Source organism: Stegodyphus dumicola, chromosome 8 (genome assembly GCF_044657685.1).
Source record: "Stegodyphus dumicola isolate Sdum_Otavi_A_Nest chromosome 8, ASM4465768v1".
NCBI lineage: Eukaryota > Metazoa > Arthropoda > Arachnida > Araneae > Eresidae > Stegodyphus > Stegodyphus dumicola.
Window position 1 is genome coordinate 84,446,096 of NC_140775.1, and position 18,250 is coordinate 84,464,345.

At 33.2% G+C, this 18,250-nt stretch overlaps 1 protein-coding gene across 2 annotated transcripts; it reads right to left on the reverse strand.

The window, feature by feature from the left end:
- Positions 1–5,792: 5,792 nt before the first annotated feature.
- Positions 5,793–16,687, reverse strand: LOC118204505 (uncharacterized). Of its 2 annotated transcripts, none has more exons than XM_035376816.1 (2): positions 16,533–16,687; positions 5,793–6,396 (listed from the first exon to the last, which is right to left on the reverse strand). In XM_035376816.1, exons 1-2 carry the CDS (start codon positions 16,542–16,544, stop codon positions 5,932–5,934), a joined length of 477 nt encoding a protein of 158 aa, XP_035232707.1. In that variant the 5' UTR covers positions 16,545–16,687; the 3' UTR covers positions 5,793–5,931. The 2 variants fall into 2 exon arrangements, with proteins under 2 accessions (XP_035232707.1, XP_085678183.1); XM_085822057.1 differs by lacking the exon at positions 16,533–16,687 and adding an exon at positions 16,436–16,474.
- Positions 16,688–18,250: the final 1,563 nt, after the last annotated feature.

An 18,250-nucleotide genomic window follows, 5' to 3' on the forward strand; every position in this document is an offset into this window, starting at 1 on the left:
CTTTTACCTGCACTTTCGCTTATATGTTCTTTGAATTTGCCATAATTTATAAACCAGTCACACAGTTAGTAAATGGCTGAGTTCATTAAATGCGTCTTGATTGTTTTTGGAATTAAATGAAAGGTTCGGTGATCGACATCTCCGTTGAACGTGATAAGGACTTTGCAGCAAGACACACATTTGTTGTTGTTTAAGAAATTCGAGACATGGAAGGAAGTTTCCAGAGTGTTTGCAATTCCATGGGCCGGAGGCGTTAAAAGTGCATTTCAGGCTATGATCGCAACTTTTGATTAGATATACATTCTGTAATTTCAATGCATTTTTCAAATATCTTGTGAATAATAAAAAGTATTTTGTTTATCTTATATGCTTCGATTCTCTGTGCACATAAAGACACAATGAAAATGTTTCCAACTCTATACTGTTACACGATTATTACGATTTGTCTTTGTGCAAATCGCTGCTCAAAGAAGTTTGCACATGCTTAGCTGAATCACCATGTGTATCTGATTTTCCTTACAATAATATGTGAAATAACAGATGCTGTATTTATTTCTTTTTTAAGTACTATATTAACACCGTAAATCGCTGTATTTTCTCCCACCTATGTATTTAAACATTATGAATCAATTGAAAAATGCCTGAGATACTTAAACGATATCAATAAATTAAGGAAAAAATTACTGTTTCTTTCATCAGAAAAATGCATATATAATTTTCATAGTTCATGTTTTGCAAATGCCTATAACAGTTGGTGAAGAGAAACATTTTCAGATCCCGAAGCTTTAAATTTTGTGTAAAGGAATTCTGTTTATTGTAATTTGCATAAAGGTACCGGCTGTTAATACGCTTTTCAAATAAATCTTAATACACTTTATGTTTATATGATTTGTTTAAGTAGAATATGTCTGCGCTCGCTCAATAAATCCAGATTAGGAGCTGCATGATCTATTAAATGGTAAGTTCAATCGGCTAAAACACGGACGACAAATTAGAAACGAAGAATTGATCTGATTCGTTGCTGTAAAATCACGCTAATGAAAGTCTGTTGTTAAAATGCATAAAGAAAAACGTACTGTATCACATACTCTACCACTTTCGTTTTCGCTTTTACAAAGCCATTTCCTTTAAATTGCCGATAGCAGTGACACAATAATGGACGACAGAATGCCATCTAGGTTTCGCTCCAGAAACGTGATAATTTTATGTCAAAGTTACCGTGCGGAAAATCCAAAGGAAACGGATCAGAATAAATACCTGCTATTGAGACTAAAATGCTTGTTTTTACTGAAAGCTATATTCTTGACCAGTAATTAAAAGCATATGCGATATGTAGACATTTCAAATAATTGTTCTTAAAGTTTTGACCCCAGTGATTGATAACTTATGACTATTAGCAAATAAAATCTCAGTATGGTACCAGACCTATTTTTAAAACTAATTACGCGGATCATTTTGCATTTTATGAAAAACTAGTTTACGCGGAAATCTTTTTAACAAGAAGAAAATTCGCAAACAAGTTATTACTTCCGACAAATTAATTGCTTTAATCACATCATTTAGTTACGTAATAGGATATGAACGTTTACCAGTTCTTTAGCATTTAATAAACCTAAACAATTATCAAAGAATATGCTGTGATTAAAAACAGTTAAATTTTTTTTGGGGGGAGGTAATATATTTCATTCTACTTATTTGTTATTTGATGATCAAAGAATTATGGGCTTGTATGTGTAATTTATAGATGTTACAGACTTCTAAAACATTTGAAACTTTTTTTAAAATTACTTTTAATTCATAAATTTTACTTACCTGATATAGCACCGATTTTTTTCTTATAATGACATAGGGTATAAAACAATAATTTTTATTCCATAAAATAACAGCTTATTCATTTCAAAATAGATTTATTTAATAAGCAGTTTAACTTTATTTAAATAAAATTTTTAATGAATTCATAAGTTGTTTCTTTACAGCAGTCATGTTAACAGATTCATTATTTTTCAACTAAACATAATTTTATGCCGATTACCTATCTGGCTTTATTGTTCGTAAAATAAGATTGGAATAATTCATTTTTACATCATAATTGACACCTTATGCAGCAAATAATTTCTGCTTCTAATTTAAAAGATACATTTAATCAATAAAATATCATTACAGTTCGAGAAAACTCGAGATACTTGACTGTTAAGGATACTTTGATGTGTGAATAGAAAGTTTACCAAATCCAGATCAGCTGTAGACTTTAAAATTTAGCAACACATTATTTACTTAAAGGCTTATTTTTTCTGAAAGCCTGATAGCATGTAATTATTTTCATAAATTTTGCTTAGCTTGATAAGCGATTAATTAAATTCGACATGCTCAACTTCCTTACAAGTAAATATGTTTTCTATTATTTGCAACTTAAGAAATTTAATTTTGCATTATTTTAAAACATCGAGTTTTGCTGCCGTAATATAATTTCTATACTAAATTAGATTTACTGATTTATTATCCAAAATGAAATTTTATTTAAAATACATGAGAGAGATATTTCATTCATTCCTCTGGAGTAAATGATCATAGGGATTAATTATGAAATGAATGAAACGAGATGATTCTTGCTTTAGTGCAAATAAATTTGGTAGTAAAATGTCAATGAAAAGGTAAAACGTTTTATTAATGAAGAGGCCGAATATATAATTGAGGTTTCGAATCATTCATTTTCTATGAAAGAGTTGATAAAAGTGTAATTAATGAGAATATTCAAAACCTTTTGAAATTCATTTTGAAAACAAAAAAGCCTTTTGAATTGTTATATATATAAACATTCAGTTTCACTCTTCAGTGTTCCATGAAAATATCTGCTAATTTTTTGTATATTCATTTTTGAAAGTTTCATTGAATGCTTTTTAACTAGTGCAGTTGTATTCTCCTAAGGCCTTTCAAAATGAAACATTTTAATTCTTCATAATTTTAATTTTAGTCTCGGCAATAATCTTGTTGTCTTATTATTTATGTAGACCTGAAAGCCTCATTTAAAAAGGGTTACTTAAAGACCCATTTTAAATCATAATTAAGAAACAAAAAATGTAAAATATTAAATTATTTTAACTATTATTTTAAGAAGTTACAATAAATAGGAAACGAAATTCATAAGCCTAGATTTTTAAACTTTTTGAATGGAATGAATTATTTCCGATGAAAGGTTTAAGTATGAAGATATATGACTGCCTTTTTGAAAACTGTGCTGATTTATTGAACTACACGAAACTATACGGTTCATTGAAATATGTTTTAGTTACTGCCTATTACAGAATTTCTTATGTTGTAAAAAAGAGGTACTAATACTTCTGTTAAAATGTAAATTTGCGAAGAGAAAAAATATTAATTGTGTAACTTCTTGGTATCTTTTTATTTATTTTTTTTTGCTTAGGATACTTTCAAAACTTCATAAAAATATTGATATGGGAATGAAAACCATGCTACCAATATGTTTTGACGTAAAGTGGAAGGGTAAATACATTCGTGAAGTTTACCCCCAACATGTAATACCAGAGAAATAATAAATATTTATATTCTAAGGTATGTTTGTTTTTATTTTGGAAATGAGCGGTATCTATGGAACAGGTGAACAAATTTATTTGAAAAGACATCATGCACTGGAAGTATTGCAAAAACTGATTAAATATAGTTTAAAACCTTGAATAAATCTATTTTCTAGATATGATTTTGGAATATAAAGTTGAAGTTTTATGTATTCATATCCATAATTCGATAGTTTTCATATGTTTCATTTTTTATGTTTACTTTTCCTATGCAATTTTTATTTGTAAAAACTAAAAATCTTTTTATAGCATTGTACAATTTTAATCCAGTAATCTGGCTTCTCTAAAAACTTGAAAGTAAAAATTATCAGTCTTTCGCTGTATAACGTGAAGCAGTTGGAATATATTTTTAAGTTAACGTTTTCAAATATAGCAAATTATTATTAAATATATTTAAAATTAGTCAAATCCATCTCCAAGCCCTAAGTCATATATTTAAATTTGAATTCTCTCTTTCCCACACTAGGAAAATAAATTAAGTTTGAAAGCTTCTGATAACCAGAACTTAAGAAGAAAACTTTTAGGAAACAATCTGATTGTAGATTCGTTGGCAAGTTGAAAGCTGTAAGAATCTTGAAACCCCTGGTGAAATACTAACAGAAATTGGAAATGTAGAAAGAAATAGATGTAGCTGAAACTCTTGCAATCAGCTTCAATAATAGGTAAGGTTTTATTATTGTTTCAATTCAAATACATTTTGTTAAAAATACTTGAATAATAAATATCTAACAACGCTCATGAGTATCATTGTAGAGTTCCTCACTTTGTAAATGCTAATTTACAGTTGAAGGTGAAGAACCTTAACTGATAAGCGAATAATCGCTTGAGTTCGTGTGACAAGAAAAAACAAGATGGAAGGGTAAATAACCCTTTATTATTCAAATCAGATTTAACAGAAGTCCGTCTTGGAGTGTACAATAAAAGCCGACACTTGGGCTTTAACTTAAAAAGCTAAGAAGTAAACTAAAAGTAATCTAAACTAAAAAGATACAGCCAAAGCTATCAAGATTCTAACCGAGTTGGCCCCTTAACGCTAATTGGCTGTGAAGCTATCAAGGGCCTGAGTACGGCCGAGCATAATAACAGCTTTGAGAGAGAGTAGACAAAAAGGCGGTCGCGCGCTAATCAGAAACTCTATTTTTCTCAGCAAGTAGAACTACGCTGTTAAATACCACTCCTCCTCATGATATATTCAGACGTGATTCTAAAACTACGTTCTGGCCGGAAGTAGTAAGTTAAAACTAAGAATGACAGGAAAGGAACTTAAAATTTAACTGTTAATAAAATTAACATAATTCTTACAACATTATAAATTAAGAATCAAAAGGGAGCAAATCACTAATGCCTCAAACAAGTAATAATTCTTTATTCCCGCTATATTTTGAGAAAGTTCTAATCAAATGAAATGTGAGAATCATTTTCATTAGTTTGTAAGATGATGTTTTGAATTTAAAAACATTTTGATTTCACAACTCTCTTTTTCCATCAAAACACTAACTCGTGATTTTCTGCTATCATGAATTATAAAATAGTACACTAGTAAGGTAGATGACTGTTAGCATAAATTTAGGTATTTTTGGATTATGAAACTCAAAAGCATAAAAGCGAACGTGCGCCAAGCCATATATTGGCGAGAGAATGGGCAGGCAGGGGGGCATTCGATTCTTACCTTAGCTACTTATACCTGGCCAAAGGTCTAATTCAGTTAGTGTTTTCTCTTTCAGGTGCTGTGTCAAAGGATGTCTGTGTCTCAATTTCTTATTGCCTAAATAGGTAAGCCTGATGATTTAGGACTCATGATGGTTCTATTCGATACTATAACTTATTCTCTCAATACTTCAGTTTTTAATGTCTGTGAAGATTGTTTATTTAATTGGTGTTCCACTTAAGTTAAGCAGAATTCTCATACTTGTTAAATAAAGATTTTGTAGTTACTTTGACTATGATTCTTTGATTAAAACTGCGCTAAATAGAGGAAACGTACTCATGCGTAATACAGCAATGACTTTCATCCTTGCTAGCGCGCGGTTAACTTAGTGCCGTTAGCCTTTTGAACCGCACATAATAGCTTTTATGCCATATAGACTTATTCTCTTTAAAATTAACTCGCTATAATACAGTATAATATAGTAATGAAATATTTTTTAAACCAGATTTCCTGACAGTAAGGAACACTACTCATGAAAATAATGAATCACATTTAAGAATGTATTTTTTATTTTATGCGAACTTTGCAACATTTAAAAAAAAAAAAACGAGATCAAGGTAAGGCCATAAGCATATTGCTCCAAGTTGCTCAAAGGAAATCGGAATATCTCGCAGAATTATTTCTAATTGTTTAACCTTGATGATATCCTCCTCCATGTCCATAACTTCCTCGGTCACCTTGACTACTTCCACGGTTTCCACCGTATTGTCCACCACGTTGTCCTCCGTGCTGGTTGCCATATCCCCCATGACCACTGCTCTGTCCACCGCGCTGTCCTCCGTGTTCGCTGCCATATCCTCCGTTCTGTCCACCGCGCTGTCCTCCGTGCTCGCTGCCATATCCCCCATGTCCACTTTGCTGTCCACCACAATGTCCTCCGCTTCCGCTGCCATATCCCCCATGTCCACTTTGCTGCCCACCACGATGTCCTCCGGTTCCGCTGCCATATCCTCCGTGCCCACTTTGTCCTCTATTTCCACCACCATATCCTCCACCACGACGATCTCCACCAGATTGTGCAGCTCGCTTGTTGACTTCGTGAGCAATTCCGCCACAAGCTAAGGCCAGCATGGCTGACAGGAAAATGGCTAAAACCTAGATTAAAAAAAAGGAAAGGAGATGCATGAATATTTCTTAGCTATATTATAAAGGATAATATATCGAAAAGAAACTAATGGGAAGGAAATGAATATTAATTTTTCGTACATGAAACAGAAACTTTACTAACTTAACTAAAATGCGATGCAAATTAATATGTACTTCATTTAGATGGGCATCCTTTAAATGTTCCTTTACCGTTTGAATTTATACTGAAGTCTAATTGCAACTGAATTAGATCTTCAGAAATCACTGGGGACAAGTAGAATTACTTTAGCAATTGCATCTCTGGGTATTAGACTAACGCAGAAGCAGGAAAGCAAATCGAAGCACTTTAGGCTAAGGGGCGTAGTTTCTCTTTAGACATGGAACAATCGCTTATTTGGAAAGAGATAAATTATCAGTTAAGGTCTTAAGGTGGTAAAGAGTTGATGATTGAGTTTATTAATTACTTATTTCTTGTGTACCTCCTCCCACACCAAAATGGCAAAGGAATCTAATGCCAAAGGAAGCAAAAATTAACTATATGAAATAAGTAAAACGTACACTTCTTATAAGCTATGGCGCGGAAAAGAATGAAACAAATTTGAGATTTTTTAAAAGTTAAGAATGAAACCAGTTTGAGAACAATTACTTACATATTTTCATACAAAATTAAAACGTACATCAAGACATTATTCAAATAGTTTGTTTTCGATGAACATAGTTAAACTGCTGTTATTATTTTGGGCCTAGGTTAAGAAGATTTATTCTAGCTGTCTTCTTGCATGTTTCTACTGTTTCTTTAAAACATTACTTTAGTATTCCAAAATAAATTGTCTTGAACTGAGTCATTTTTCTCCATTCAAATACTTACTTTTAATAATATCTCAAAATCTTTCGATACCTCTAGTTTGGGGCACTGCGGAGCTCATTATGCAATTTTGTAGCAAAATAAAGTTTCTGGTGGTTCAGTTAGTTGATTTAAAATCTAATAAACTATTTAAAGTTCAATTCAAATAATTAATCATAATACTTGGAAGATAAACAAAATATCTTTGTTTTCATGATTTTGTTTGGCAAAAGGAAGAAGCATTTTTGATGTACTGATTTAAATAAATATAATAGTTTATAATTTTTTGAAACACTGGTTAAGATGCATTGTCTTTTGGTTTGTGGCGTTCCAAACCATCAGTTTCTCTAGAAGTGTTTCATTAGGCCTTAACCTGAGCTGCACAGATTGTCAGGGAACTTTGAAAGATAATATTTAGTGAAACCATTCAAATAAGTAATGTACTAATTAGTCCATCTTTTGTGAAGAACTCCTGTACAATTTCGGATAGAATTATAAATTTTAAGGCAATTTTTTTCACTTTAATATTTTGATAACATTTTTGATTTTGGAGCAGTCGTTTTAATGTAGGATTTTAAATCTAGATTTTCCTTAACTTACTATAGGTAAACTGAGCTATTAGAAGCTTTGAGTCAACGCTTAGTTAGGCAAATTTGAATAGTCTCAATCTACGAACTCATTTTAAATTTTAAATTCACTTTTTAGTTATTAAACACCCTTAAGTGGCAGAGTTTGATTGCAAGCGTAAATTGTGCTTTCCGTTTAGTTTTAATAAAAGGTTTTTTTAAACGTTCATAACAATTTATCATACTTTTATAGAAGGAGCGATAACTTGCTATGCAATCTAGTAGGGTGTGAAGAACATGTAGGTTACATTACTAAGTTAAGATTTTATAATTCGAGCCCAATAGTCCAGAATTATGGCCAGAAATTACGCGATATTCAGCCTGCCTCCCCTAACACTCCAAATTACTGTAACACAGGCAAGACTTATCAAAGGGTTTGGGTACATTTTGGAAACCATGCGAGCATCTATGAAGACAGCTAGCAGCTTCGATAGTAGAAGTTCGATTTTGAATTTGTAAAATTACTTTTCATTATACCCGGTTGGTGAGGTGCAGAAGGTTGCTATAGCAACTGCCGCGCTGCGAGATCAAGCTCTAAGTTGGTACGAAACCATTAGAGAATATCTGCTAGATAAACTGGGTAGCGAGAATTAAAAATTCAATGTATTTAAAGCTGCACTGGTTAGAGTATTTCGTGGGGTTAGAGACAAGGCGAGGTTGAAGTCTGAATTGTATGTGCATGATTAATATCAGATGCACAGGGATGAATTAATTGCTTTTATTTTAAGGAAGGTACAAATAATCGAATTGTTATATAGGAGAGAACCCGATGTGGGGATCATTGAAGTGATATTGCACAGATTGTTGCCGCACGTACAAGACTTCCTAGAATTGAGAAACCTAAGTATCTTAAAAAAAATTGTAAGAACTAGCTTAAAATACGAAATTCGACGTGATTCAGAGAATATGCGTAGGCGAGAGTGCGCAGAAAAATTTAGGAAGACGTCTAAGAAGCCTGTAGCTGACAGAGGTGATACGTTTCACGGAAGCAAAAATTTCAGAGTACGGCAGAAAAGTTTGTTCGCTAAGATAAAAATAAAAGCAGTTAAGATAAGAAGGGTATTGAAGAGAAGGAGATAAATTTAAGCTAAGAAGGGGTGCTGTGAGTTAGAAGGGTCAGTCACTACATAATAAAGGAAAAGGCCTCTCATTCAACTGAATACCGTTTTAGTAGAGTAGAGAGAGTCATCTAGAGTTGTTAAATACGTGAATCGCGTTAAGCGGAATTCCATCAATGGGTTTGTTATATGCAGGGGTGCAAAGTAGCATTTTGGCTGAAAAGTAGTTTATGACAAACATTCGAAAATATAGGTTTTATGACATTACAGAAAGAGAACTGAAAATAGCGCAAGGTAAATATTGTAAATGCGCAAGGTGTGTGACGTTGAATGTATAGATTAAGAACGAGCAGCATAAGGCGTGATTTTTGGGGCTAGAAATTGGCAGATAAGAGGGATTTGGGACTAGATTTTAGCTGATGTGCAAATTAATTTTCAGGTATAGATTGTGCAACTGAGGATAAACAGGGTAAAGGAATAAGATATAGAGCTGTTGGATTTGGACTTTAAAGAATTGGCCTTTGGAGAAGAAGTAAAAATTGGAAGATTGGATGGTAAGAAATTTTAAAGATTTATTTAATGAGACCCTCGGGCTAACCCATGTCATAAGATTAACACGAGAGACAAGCCCTCGTATAACGCGAAACTCTACAGCTGCTATAAGGTGAAAGAAGAAATAATTGAAAAGCGGATTTCGGAAACATTAGAAAACAAAGTAATAACCACTAAGAGTAGTGTCTTGTAGATTTCTGTAGAAAGAAGAGTGATTTACCTTTCACCGATTTATAAGGCCTGAGAATTAACTACCGGTTGTAAGAATTTAAGCAGCATAACAAAACATCCACAAAAGTCCACAAAATGTATGACCACATTTGATCTCACATTTGAGTATTTTCAGATATATTTGAAATCTGAGGAAGTGCCGAAAACGGCATTTATTATTAATTTAGGTATATATGCGTTTCTAGGATGCCATTTGGCCAATGCGAAATGCATTCTGCATTTTAGAAAACCATAGACATAATCTGAGGCCCGTACTAGACGAATCAACCTTTATACACTTAGATGACGCAACAGTCCCTGGAAACAAATATGATGAGCACGATAAGGATTCGCTCAAAGATTTTATGCTTCTGAAGAAGCAGGGTTAAAAGTGAATGCAGTAAAATGTCAATTCGCGGACAACGAACTTCAGTACTTAAAATATAAAAAGCATGAAACAGAACTAGAAGAATAAGCGTTCTAGCGATTAAATAGTTTATCTGTTTAAAAATATTTATTTTATCACCCACCTAATACTCCAAACAAAATCAACATTTTTGTTCCTATTATACAAAATTCGTTAAAGATTTCACTCACATAACAAATCCTTTATTAAATTTTAAAAAGAGAGCTAGACTTGGTTACTTGGCTAGCAGAAGTGAATACAACTTTTTTTTAAACTCAAAGCTGCATTAACTTAAAACAAGGTCTTGAAGTTTTCGGATCTGAAGAGCAAATTAGAAATCCTCTCACACGCATCTGATTTTGCGCTAAGAGCTGTGCTTATGCAAGACGAACAACCGGTAGCGTATTTTAGCAAAACACTTAACCCAGCTCGAAGGTATTATATCACAATCGAGAAGTAAAATTTAGGGGTCTTTATTGTCTGTTCAGAAATTTCGAGTTTACTTCAGAAAGGAACCTATTAGCGTATATACGGAGAACGCCGCAACATTACGTCTGTATTCCAGGCAGAATTTATCGCCAAGACTGATAAAAAGTTTTTTTACAAGAATATAATTTGAAAATTAAGTGTATCTCGGAGGAAAAATAATGTTGTTGCGGATGCATTATCAAGAATTAAGCTAAACAACGATGAGAAAAAATAAAATGTTAACGTAATCAGTTTTAGATTGAGCAACAATTACTGCAGAATTACATTAATTATCCAAAATTAAAAAAATATTTATGATTATTCGAAGGATCCCGATAACCTTTGAGCATTATGACCTAAAGGGAATTAAGAACAGGGTTGGAACCTGAAAAAGAGTAGAAAATCTTGTTTTATGGACAAATGAAGGGAACAAATAATAACAATGAAAGGGGAAACAAATGGAACCAATGAAAATACCTGCTACTGAAGGCCAGCATAGCCACTAAGTATCAAAGCAAAGAATTATGACTTGATATCCCAGCTAGTTTGACTGAGTATTTTTCAATAATTGCATGATGCACTATTATGAGGCTATCGTGGAATGACTAAGTTCACAGAGAAAGGGAATCTGGTTATTTTCCTCAGCTGCAAACATTTGTGAGTGAATATGTCAAGTCGTGAAGTATCTTTGGATATTAATTTCTCCTGGGTACCTAAATAGCATAAAAGCCTCATTCTGTAACGAAATCTTAAAAATTGATTTGTCAAGCCGTTAGCCTCGTTTCGAAAAAAATAAAAACGCATATTTGCTCGTGACTACAGATCACTTCTCCAAGTTCTACTCAGAAGGGCGTTCACAAAAATTCCTTATAAATATATTTATATCAAAATACCCTTCAATAAGCGTAACTAGCACTATTTCTGAAGCCAAAATTTCGAGAAAATGTGCACGGGTCTTGATAGTCTCTTATGGACAACACTCCGCCTATGAACTAAAACCAGCTAAACACGATACCAGCAGAAAAATGGCCGCTGAATTATTTCTTGCAAAAAGGCTGATTACGATTCTTGATAAATTGTTTTTTGAAAAAAAAAAAAAAAAACTTTCTCACGCGTTTAAAACTGCAGATATTCAGAAATTATTTGATGAGGCAACAAAAAATTAAAATAAGACCCCCGCGAAGCAGAAATTATATTACGGTAAGAAAAGATGTGAGGAAAATTTTAAGCGTAAGGAGATAATGTCTCGAAAATTAAGCATTTGGTTTCTTAAGCACTAGAGGAAAGGGAGCATTTTTGTGCTTGAGCGGATTACACAATCTGTGTTGTATGTAAAGGGAAAATATTGGTGAGACGATAACAACTAATTGGGTGTAGGGTTAAAAAATGCTATGAACTGGCTGACGTGCCATTCATAAAGGCTGCGCTAGAGGTAATACTCGGCACGAGCGGTGCAGGCCTTTGAAAAACAGTAGCGGTATTTTTATCTGAGGAAGGCGCGCGCAGCAAAAGGAAGCTGGTAATAGTGATAAAAAAGAAGGCCAAAACTGGATGTAATCTCTAAAAGAAAAGCTGCAAATGGGGGAAGGCAAGAAGGCCTGAAAGAGCAAAGAAGATACGAAAGCTTCAAGGCCATGGTCAAGTACCTACGAGAGGTAGCGACCATCCAAATAAGAGGCTAAAGCAGTTTAAAGAATTACGAAGAAAGGTGAAAGGACCTGACGAATAATAAAAGCATAAAGTATGCAAGGACGTTGGAACGAATGACGTAAAATATACGTTGGAAAAAAACTCAGGCTGCCTGAAGAAGAAGATGTATTGCAAAAACAAAAACAAAACAAAACAAAAAGGATCGATCAGGAAAGGCAGAAGGCTATCCAATACGGTGGAAGTCAGCATTCGCAATAGCGGTAGTTTTCGGGGAACGGATCCGGACTGCCAGGATACGCTGAAGAACAATGGAAATTGATTAGGATCAAGGGCATGGCAAAATGGGATGGACTTAGAGATGGCCAGTACGATTTTCAGCCATGAAGAAGGGTTATGGTGATTTGAAATAATAATACCAATAAAAGCCTGTGTCTGGGGAAAACGGTTTGGCTGATTAAAAAAGAAAATTTAATTTATTTATTTATGTAGTTAGAAATTTTATTTCATGTTTAACGAGACGAAGTTGCTAGTATGCTTTCAATTTTATCCCAAGTTGCAAAATGTTAAAATTCTTAAGCTTAGCTAAAAAACTTTTTTTTAAAGAAATCGTCCAATTTCTAAAACATTTCGTTGGTGAGTTAAACACTCGTATGTTAGTTTAGTAGAAAGGACTTTCAATAATCAGAAAACTTTGGCGCCAATTGAGTAAAAAAATAATAGCAAACAGTGTACTCATTTATGCATTTCTGTAATAAAGTTAACACTAAGTAAATTAAATTAATTTGAATTTTAGTATCTTGAAAGTACTACATGTGAATAATATCAGAATCAATATATTGTAAAGGAAAAAAAAGTTTTATTGATACTGTGCATTGTATTATTCTTCGTCTTAACAGAAACTGTGCCCTCGTGCAAATGTTCCCTTCAGATATTTGTTCAAGAAATAAAATTGTGTAAACTTCCTTTAACAATAAAAATCATAATTTTTTTGGTTATCATTCTTGGGTTGATGACAGATATTTAATCCAACAAATCTTTCAGGAAAATGCTGAAATATTACCATCATTTAACTTTTTGTAGCTCAGGGCGTAAGAGATATTATTCCTTTCAAGAACTTGAAAATATTTGGCGTGAAAGAATTAGTAAGTGCTTGATAATGGATAAAACATCACAATTTTTGCTGATAGTTTCTAACTAATGTAGAAAACAAAAGTGTTAAGTTTAAAAATTTTCATATAAATACACTAACGAGTCAAAACATTATGACCATCCCAAATTATTCAATGACCTCGTCTGGATGAAGTGGATGGCACGTGATTCAGTTTGATTTAACTGCTGCTGCAGAAGGTATGGAATAATTATTGCATTTACTTTTGCGAGTGATGGGAAAGATTACAGATCTAAGCGAATCTAATACAAGGCAGATTGTAATGGGCCTAAGGCTCGGAGCAAGTATCTCCGAAACTGCATGACTGGTAGTTTTTTTCACGCTCTGCCGTTTTTAATATTTATACAAAGTGGATAAATGATGGTGAAAGCGTCGCAAATAGACGCAAAGAGGATGGACGTCCAAAGACAAAGAACGTCGGAGACTGTCCCGCTTGGCTCAGCAAAATCGGTGCCGGATAGTGGCTCGCGGATAACCCAATACAATGCAGGTCCAAGTGCAGGTGTTGCGGAACACACAGCTCAGCGGACACTGTTAGATATGGGACGCGCAGCAGCCGTCCCACCTAGTGTGCCTCTGTTGACCAAGCATCATTGTCAATTACGCCTATAGTGGGCCCGGAACGTCGAAATTGGACCATGGATAAGTGGAAGACAGTTGCCTTGTCGGATGAATAATGATTTCTCGTTCGTTACTTCGATGGTGTGTCAGGGTATGCAGTCTTCCAGCGAACAGTGGCTCTCCCTGTAGAACAAGAATTATATAGGCTGGGATAGCGGTATTATGCTTTGGGGGACGTTCTCATGGACGGCTGTAGGACCCTTAGTTGTGGTAGAATAGACCATGAAAGCTGCGGTCTGTCTGAACATAACAGCGGATAGTTGCACCCTTAGATGGCTCTGTCTTTTCAGCTGGAAATGGAATCTTCTAGCAGGACAACGCCCCACGTCACAAGGCTCGAACCGTGTTGGAGTGATTCGAGGAGCATAATAATGAATTCCAATTAATGTGCTGGCCACCTAACTTCCCAGATCTTAACCCGATAGAGCACATTTGGGATGTCATGCAGGGGAAGCTCAAAGCCCAAACACCCCCGAATATCCCGACATAACGTGACCGCTGATTAGACATTTCGTACAACCAGTCTCCAGTTATCTATAAAGAACTTGTGTCATCCATGCCAAGGCGCGTTGCGGGTGTTTTGCAGGTCAAAGGTCGCGCAATGCGTTATTGAGTAGGTGGTCATAATGTCTTTTGGCTCTTCTGTATATTAGAATGTATCAGAAGCGACCGTGCTTATTGTCAGTAGAAGACGCTTGATGGTATTCAGAAGTATTTTAGATCAGTAACTAGATAACTGTATATTCATAAAAATAGTAAAACAGGGTAGAAAAGTGAATTAACATGAATCTCTAATTTTGAAATTAATTATTATAAATATAATCAGATAATTCCCATTGCCCTTTATATGTGCATACAAAATTCCTAAATTTAAATATTTAGAATTTTTTATTATATAAAATATAAGCCACACAAGGAGTAAGAAATCATTTCAAGAATAAAAAGAGAACTGAAATCTTAAGAAGCTAAAATTATTAGAACCAAAATGGCAACTTTTCTTGAAGCACGGTATTCACTTTAAATATCATCCATCCTAAATGTGTTGTTTCTTTTTTATTCGAGTCTGCTGCCATTTGGCAAAATGTAACTTTTCAAATTTAATCTATCTGTTACTGAATAAAAAACTGAGCCATTTAAAAGCAATGGATGCAGTTCTTAAAATATTTTTTTTCTTACTTTTTAATCTGATTGATTTAAATAGAAATGCATTTAATCCTCGATCGGATTACTTATTTAAATGATACGAGTATATATAAACATTTCTATTTAATTATGATATATCTAACTAAAAACTATATATTTACGTTTTACATTTTTAAATTTCTCAAATATACAGGTGATTTATAACATCTCATGATGTATTTTCATCTAGTATCCTAAAGAATACTTCCCTATTCTTATCTGGACCACTTCTTTTCTTAATCTCTATTATTAAACCATATTAAAATCCAAAGAAGATTTTTGGGTACAAAGTCAAAATATAAAACCTTTCAGATTTACTATTAGCAGCTCAGAAAGTACAGTGATTAGGGGAGCCGACTGTGGTACCGAAGGGCCGGGGTTCGAATCGCAGAGAAGGCATGGTTGTAATTGTCCGTCCCCTCATAGGAGGCAACATCGACCGCCTATTAGGTGCCTCTTCATTTAAATGGCCACGCCTTCCGGCCTTAAGAGCGATCAATATTGAATAGGGAAGTGCCCTCCATTAGCTATTAAATATATTATTATTCCTTCAAATGAACTTGCGTAAATTAAAAAAAATTTAATTTTAATTTAACGTCAGTAAAATTGATTAATCTTAAAATAACTGTAACTTCTGACGATATTAAAGTTAAGTCTTTATTTTGTACTTCAAATTGTAACAGAACTGGCATAAATACTCATTTTTAATCGCGCAAGTCTCCCATGATGCGAGTATTATCATTAAGAGCGTTTGTGATACACTATTAGACATTTTATAAAATTTGTAAATTTTCATTTCGACTGTTGATGCATTTTAATTTATAGAAGTTTCTAAACATTAAATTTTTTAAATAACTTGGCTGTTAATAACAACATTATTCTAACAGTATTTACTGTGCACTATTTTCAGTTATCAGAAAATCAGATAAACATTTATTAAAGGAATGCAGTGCGATGATCCAGGAATTTTTAAGATAATGGATTTCAAAATTCATTTATTTCTCTTCCGATATTTTAAGATTATATTAATTATGGCAAAGAAATCACACAAATAATTTGTGTTTCTTGATAGTATTAATTGTTAAAACACAGCTAAAGCATATAAAAAGTCAAATATTTGAAATTAATAATAAATCTTTAAATACAATGATTCAAATTTTAAATAACATTCTTTTTGAAAAAATGCCTATCATTTGATCAAGGTATGACTATTAAGCTATAATTAGATTTTATAAAATTAAAAGAAGCCTAAATATTTCTTACACATGGCAATACTGTATTATTCATACATAATCAGAATTGAAGGTTGACTGATTCAATAAAGACAAGCGGCAGTCGAAATAGCGAAAAGCATACTCACTAGAATCTTCATATTGAAATTACCGATGCTTCTTCAGGGAAAATTCCTGGTCGTCTGGCAACTTGAAGGCTGAAGAATTTTTGGGGACTCTTTTATAAGATGTGAGCTGCCTGGTTCTGTAGGTTGTTTTACTGAATGACGTCAAAGCAATGAAAAGGTCATTAGATGGGACTGGTTCAAGGTTGATAAACCCTTTCGGCCCAAAGGACCACTTAAAAATTCTGCATGCAACTCCCGGGCTACAACTTATCGATTGTTCAAGAAAATAAATTATAAAAGTAAAAGCATTAGATAAGATGGTAACTGAGATATTGCAAATTTATGCATAAATTTAGTAACTTGTTTTCTATAACGAATATATATATATATATATATATCATTCTTTTCGCCGTTGACAGAACAGCTGGTTTACTTGATAACGTGTCCATCATCTTGCGGGGTCCCGTCAATAGAATAAAATGCCTGGAACCTAGAATTGATGTGATTCTATATATGGAATGTACAGCTAAATATTTGGAATTTACACACTCATGCTAATGAAATATGACGTCACTTTTGTCAGCAATTTAATTTTCATTTATTAAGTCCAGAGCTAACTAATCGCGCACTAAACTCTCAATTAACCGAGGATATACTTTGCATGATGTCAATGGTTAGTTTAAACAGACAGTAGTTGAAAAAGTAGTAGAAAGAAGAATAACCTGTATTAAAATTAATAGATAATATTAACAATTTAGCTGTGTTTTTAAGAAGTTTTATCTGGAGAATAGTTTCATTCGGTTATGTAAATTAAATCAGCATTCGAAATAGTAATACTCTTCAAAACAGAAAAAAATGTATTTCGAAAGAAGCCAACGGGAAATAGAAAATTAAATGCTGCACATTTTAATGAAATATTTAACAATATCTGTATATTCAAGTTATGTACAATTAATTTATTTACTGTTGTGGATGAGAACATTTCCTAAATACTGGGATGTTAGCTGCTACCCTAGCTGGTATCTGATGCATTTTCTCTTTCTTTTTGCTCTTCCCGAAGAAATTTTGTTCTGGTGGTTTTGATTGTCAAATTTCCATCGTTTCTAAAAAACCAAACAATAAACAATTTTTACACAAGAATCATTACATTGGAACCATTAAAAGAACCATTACATGGAAGCATTTTTACAAAAGGAACGGTTAATCCGCAACTTGATTAATTAGGAGTTGGTTGAATTTCTTAAACTTTTACATTACTTACTTTAACTTTTTTGATTTGCAAATATTTTATTTTAGATTAAGTTACATACGATTTTCAAAGTTAGAAGAAAGGAAAGGGGAAAACATATTTGCATGAAATGCACTGAACTATCAAAATCAACATCAACGATTGCAATAGCATAAAAAAAATTAACTGAATCTGACTACTTCGCCACATTTTTGTGCAATATTAGCTATTAGCTATTTTAGACTAGACATGAAGAGTTAGAAAAATTATTTGGAGAAAGCTTTTCATAACCCTAAACACTGGTAATCACGATGCTGAACTGATAGTATTGGTGTGTTTTACTGCATTCACACAAAGAACCCCGAGTTCTAATCAAAATCTTTTTCTTTCGGTAAATTTGCTATTAATATAAGCACGGGAACTCCAACCCTTTCATAAGGACTCCTCTCTTTCGGGCCATTTCATTCATTTTGCATAAAATATTTTACTTTGATGGCGAATTACACATTTT

Bases quoted from the DNA above. Each gene is read 5' to 3' on its own strand.
- LOC118204505 (XM_085822057.1), bottom strand. From the start codon at position 16,459: ATGAATAATACAGTATTGCCATGT. The intron at 6,397-16,435 runs GTAAGAAATATT...TTTTTAATCTAG, and splicing joins ATAATACAGTATTGCCATGT to GTTTTAGCCATTTTCCTGTC.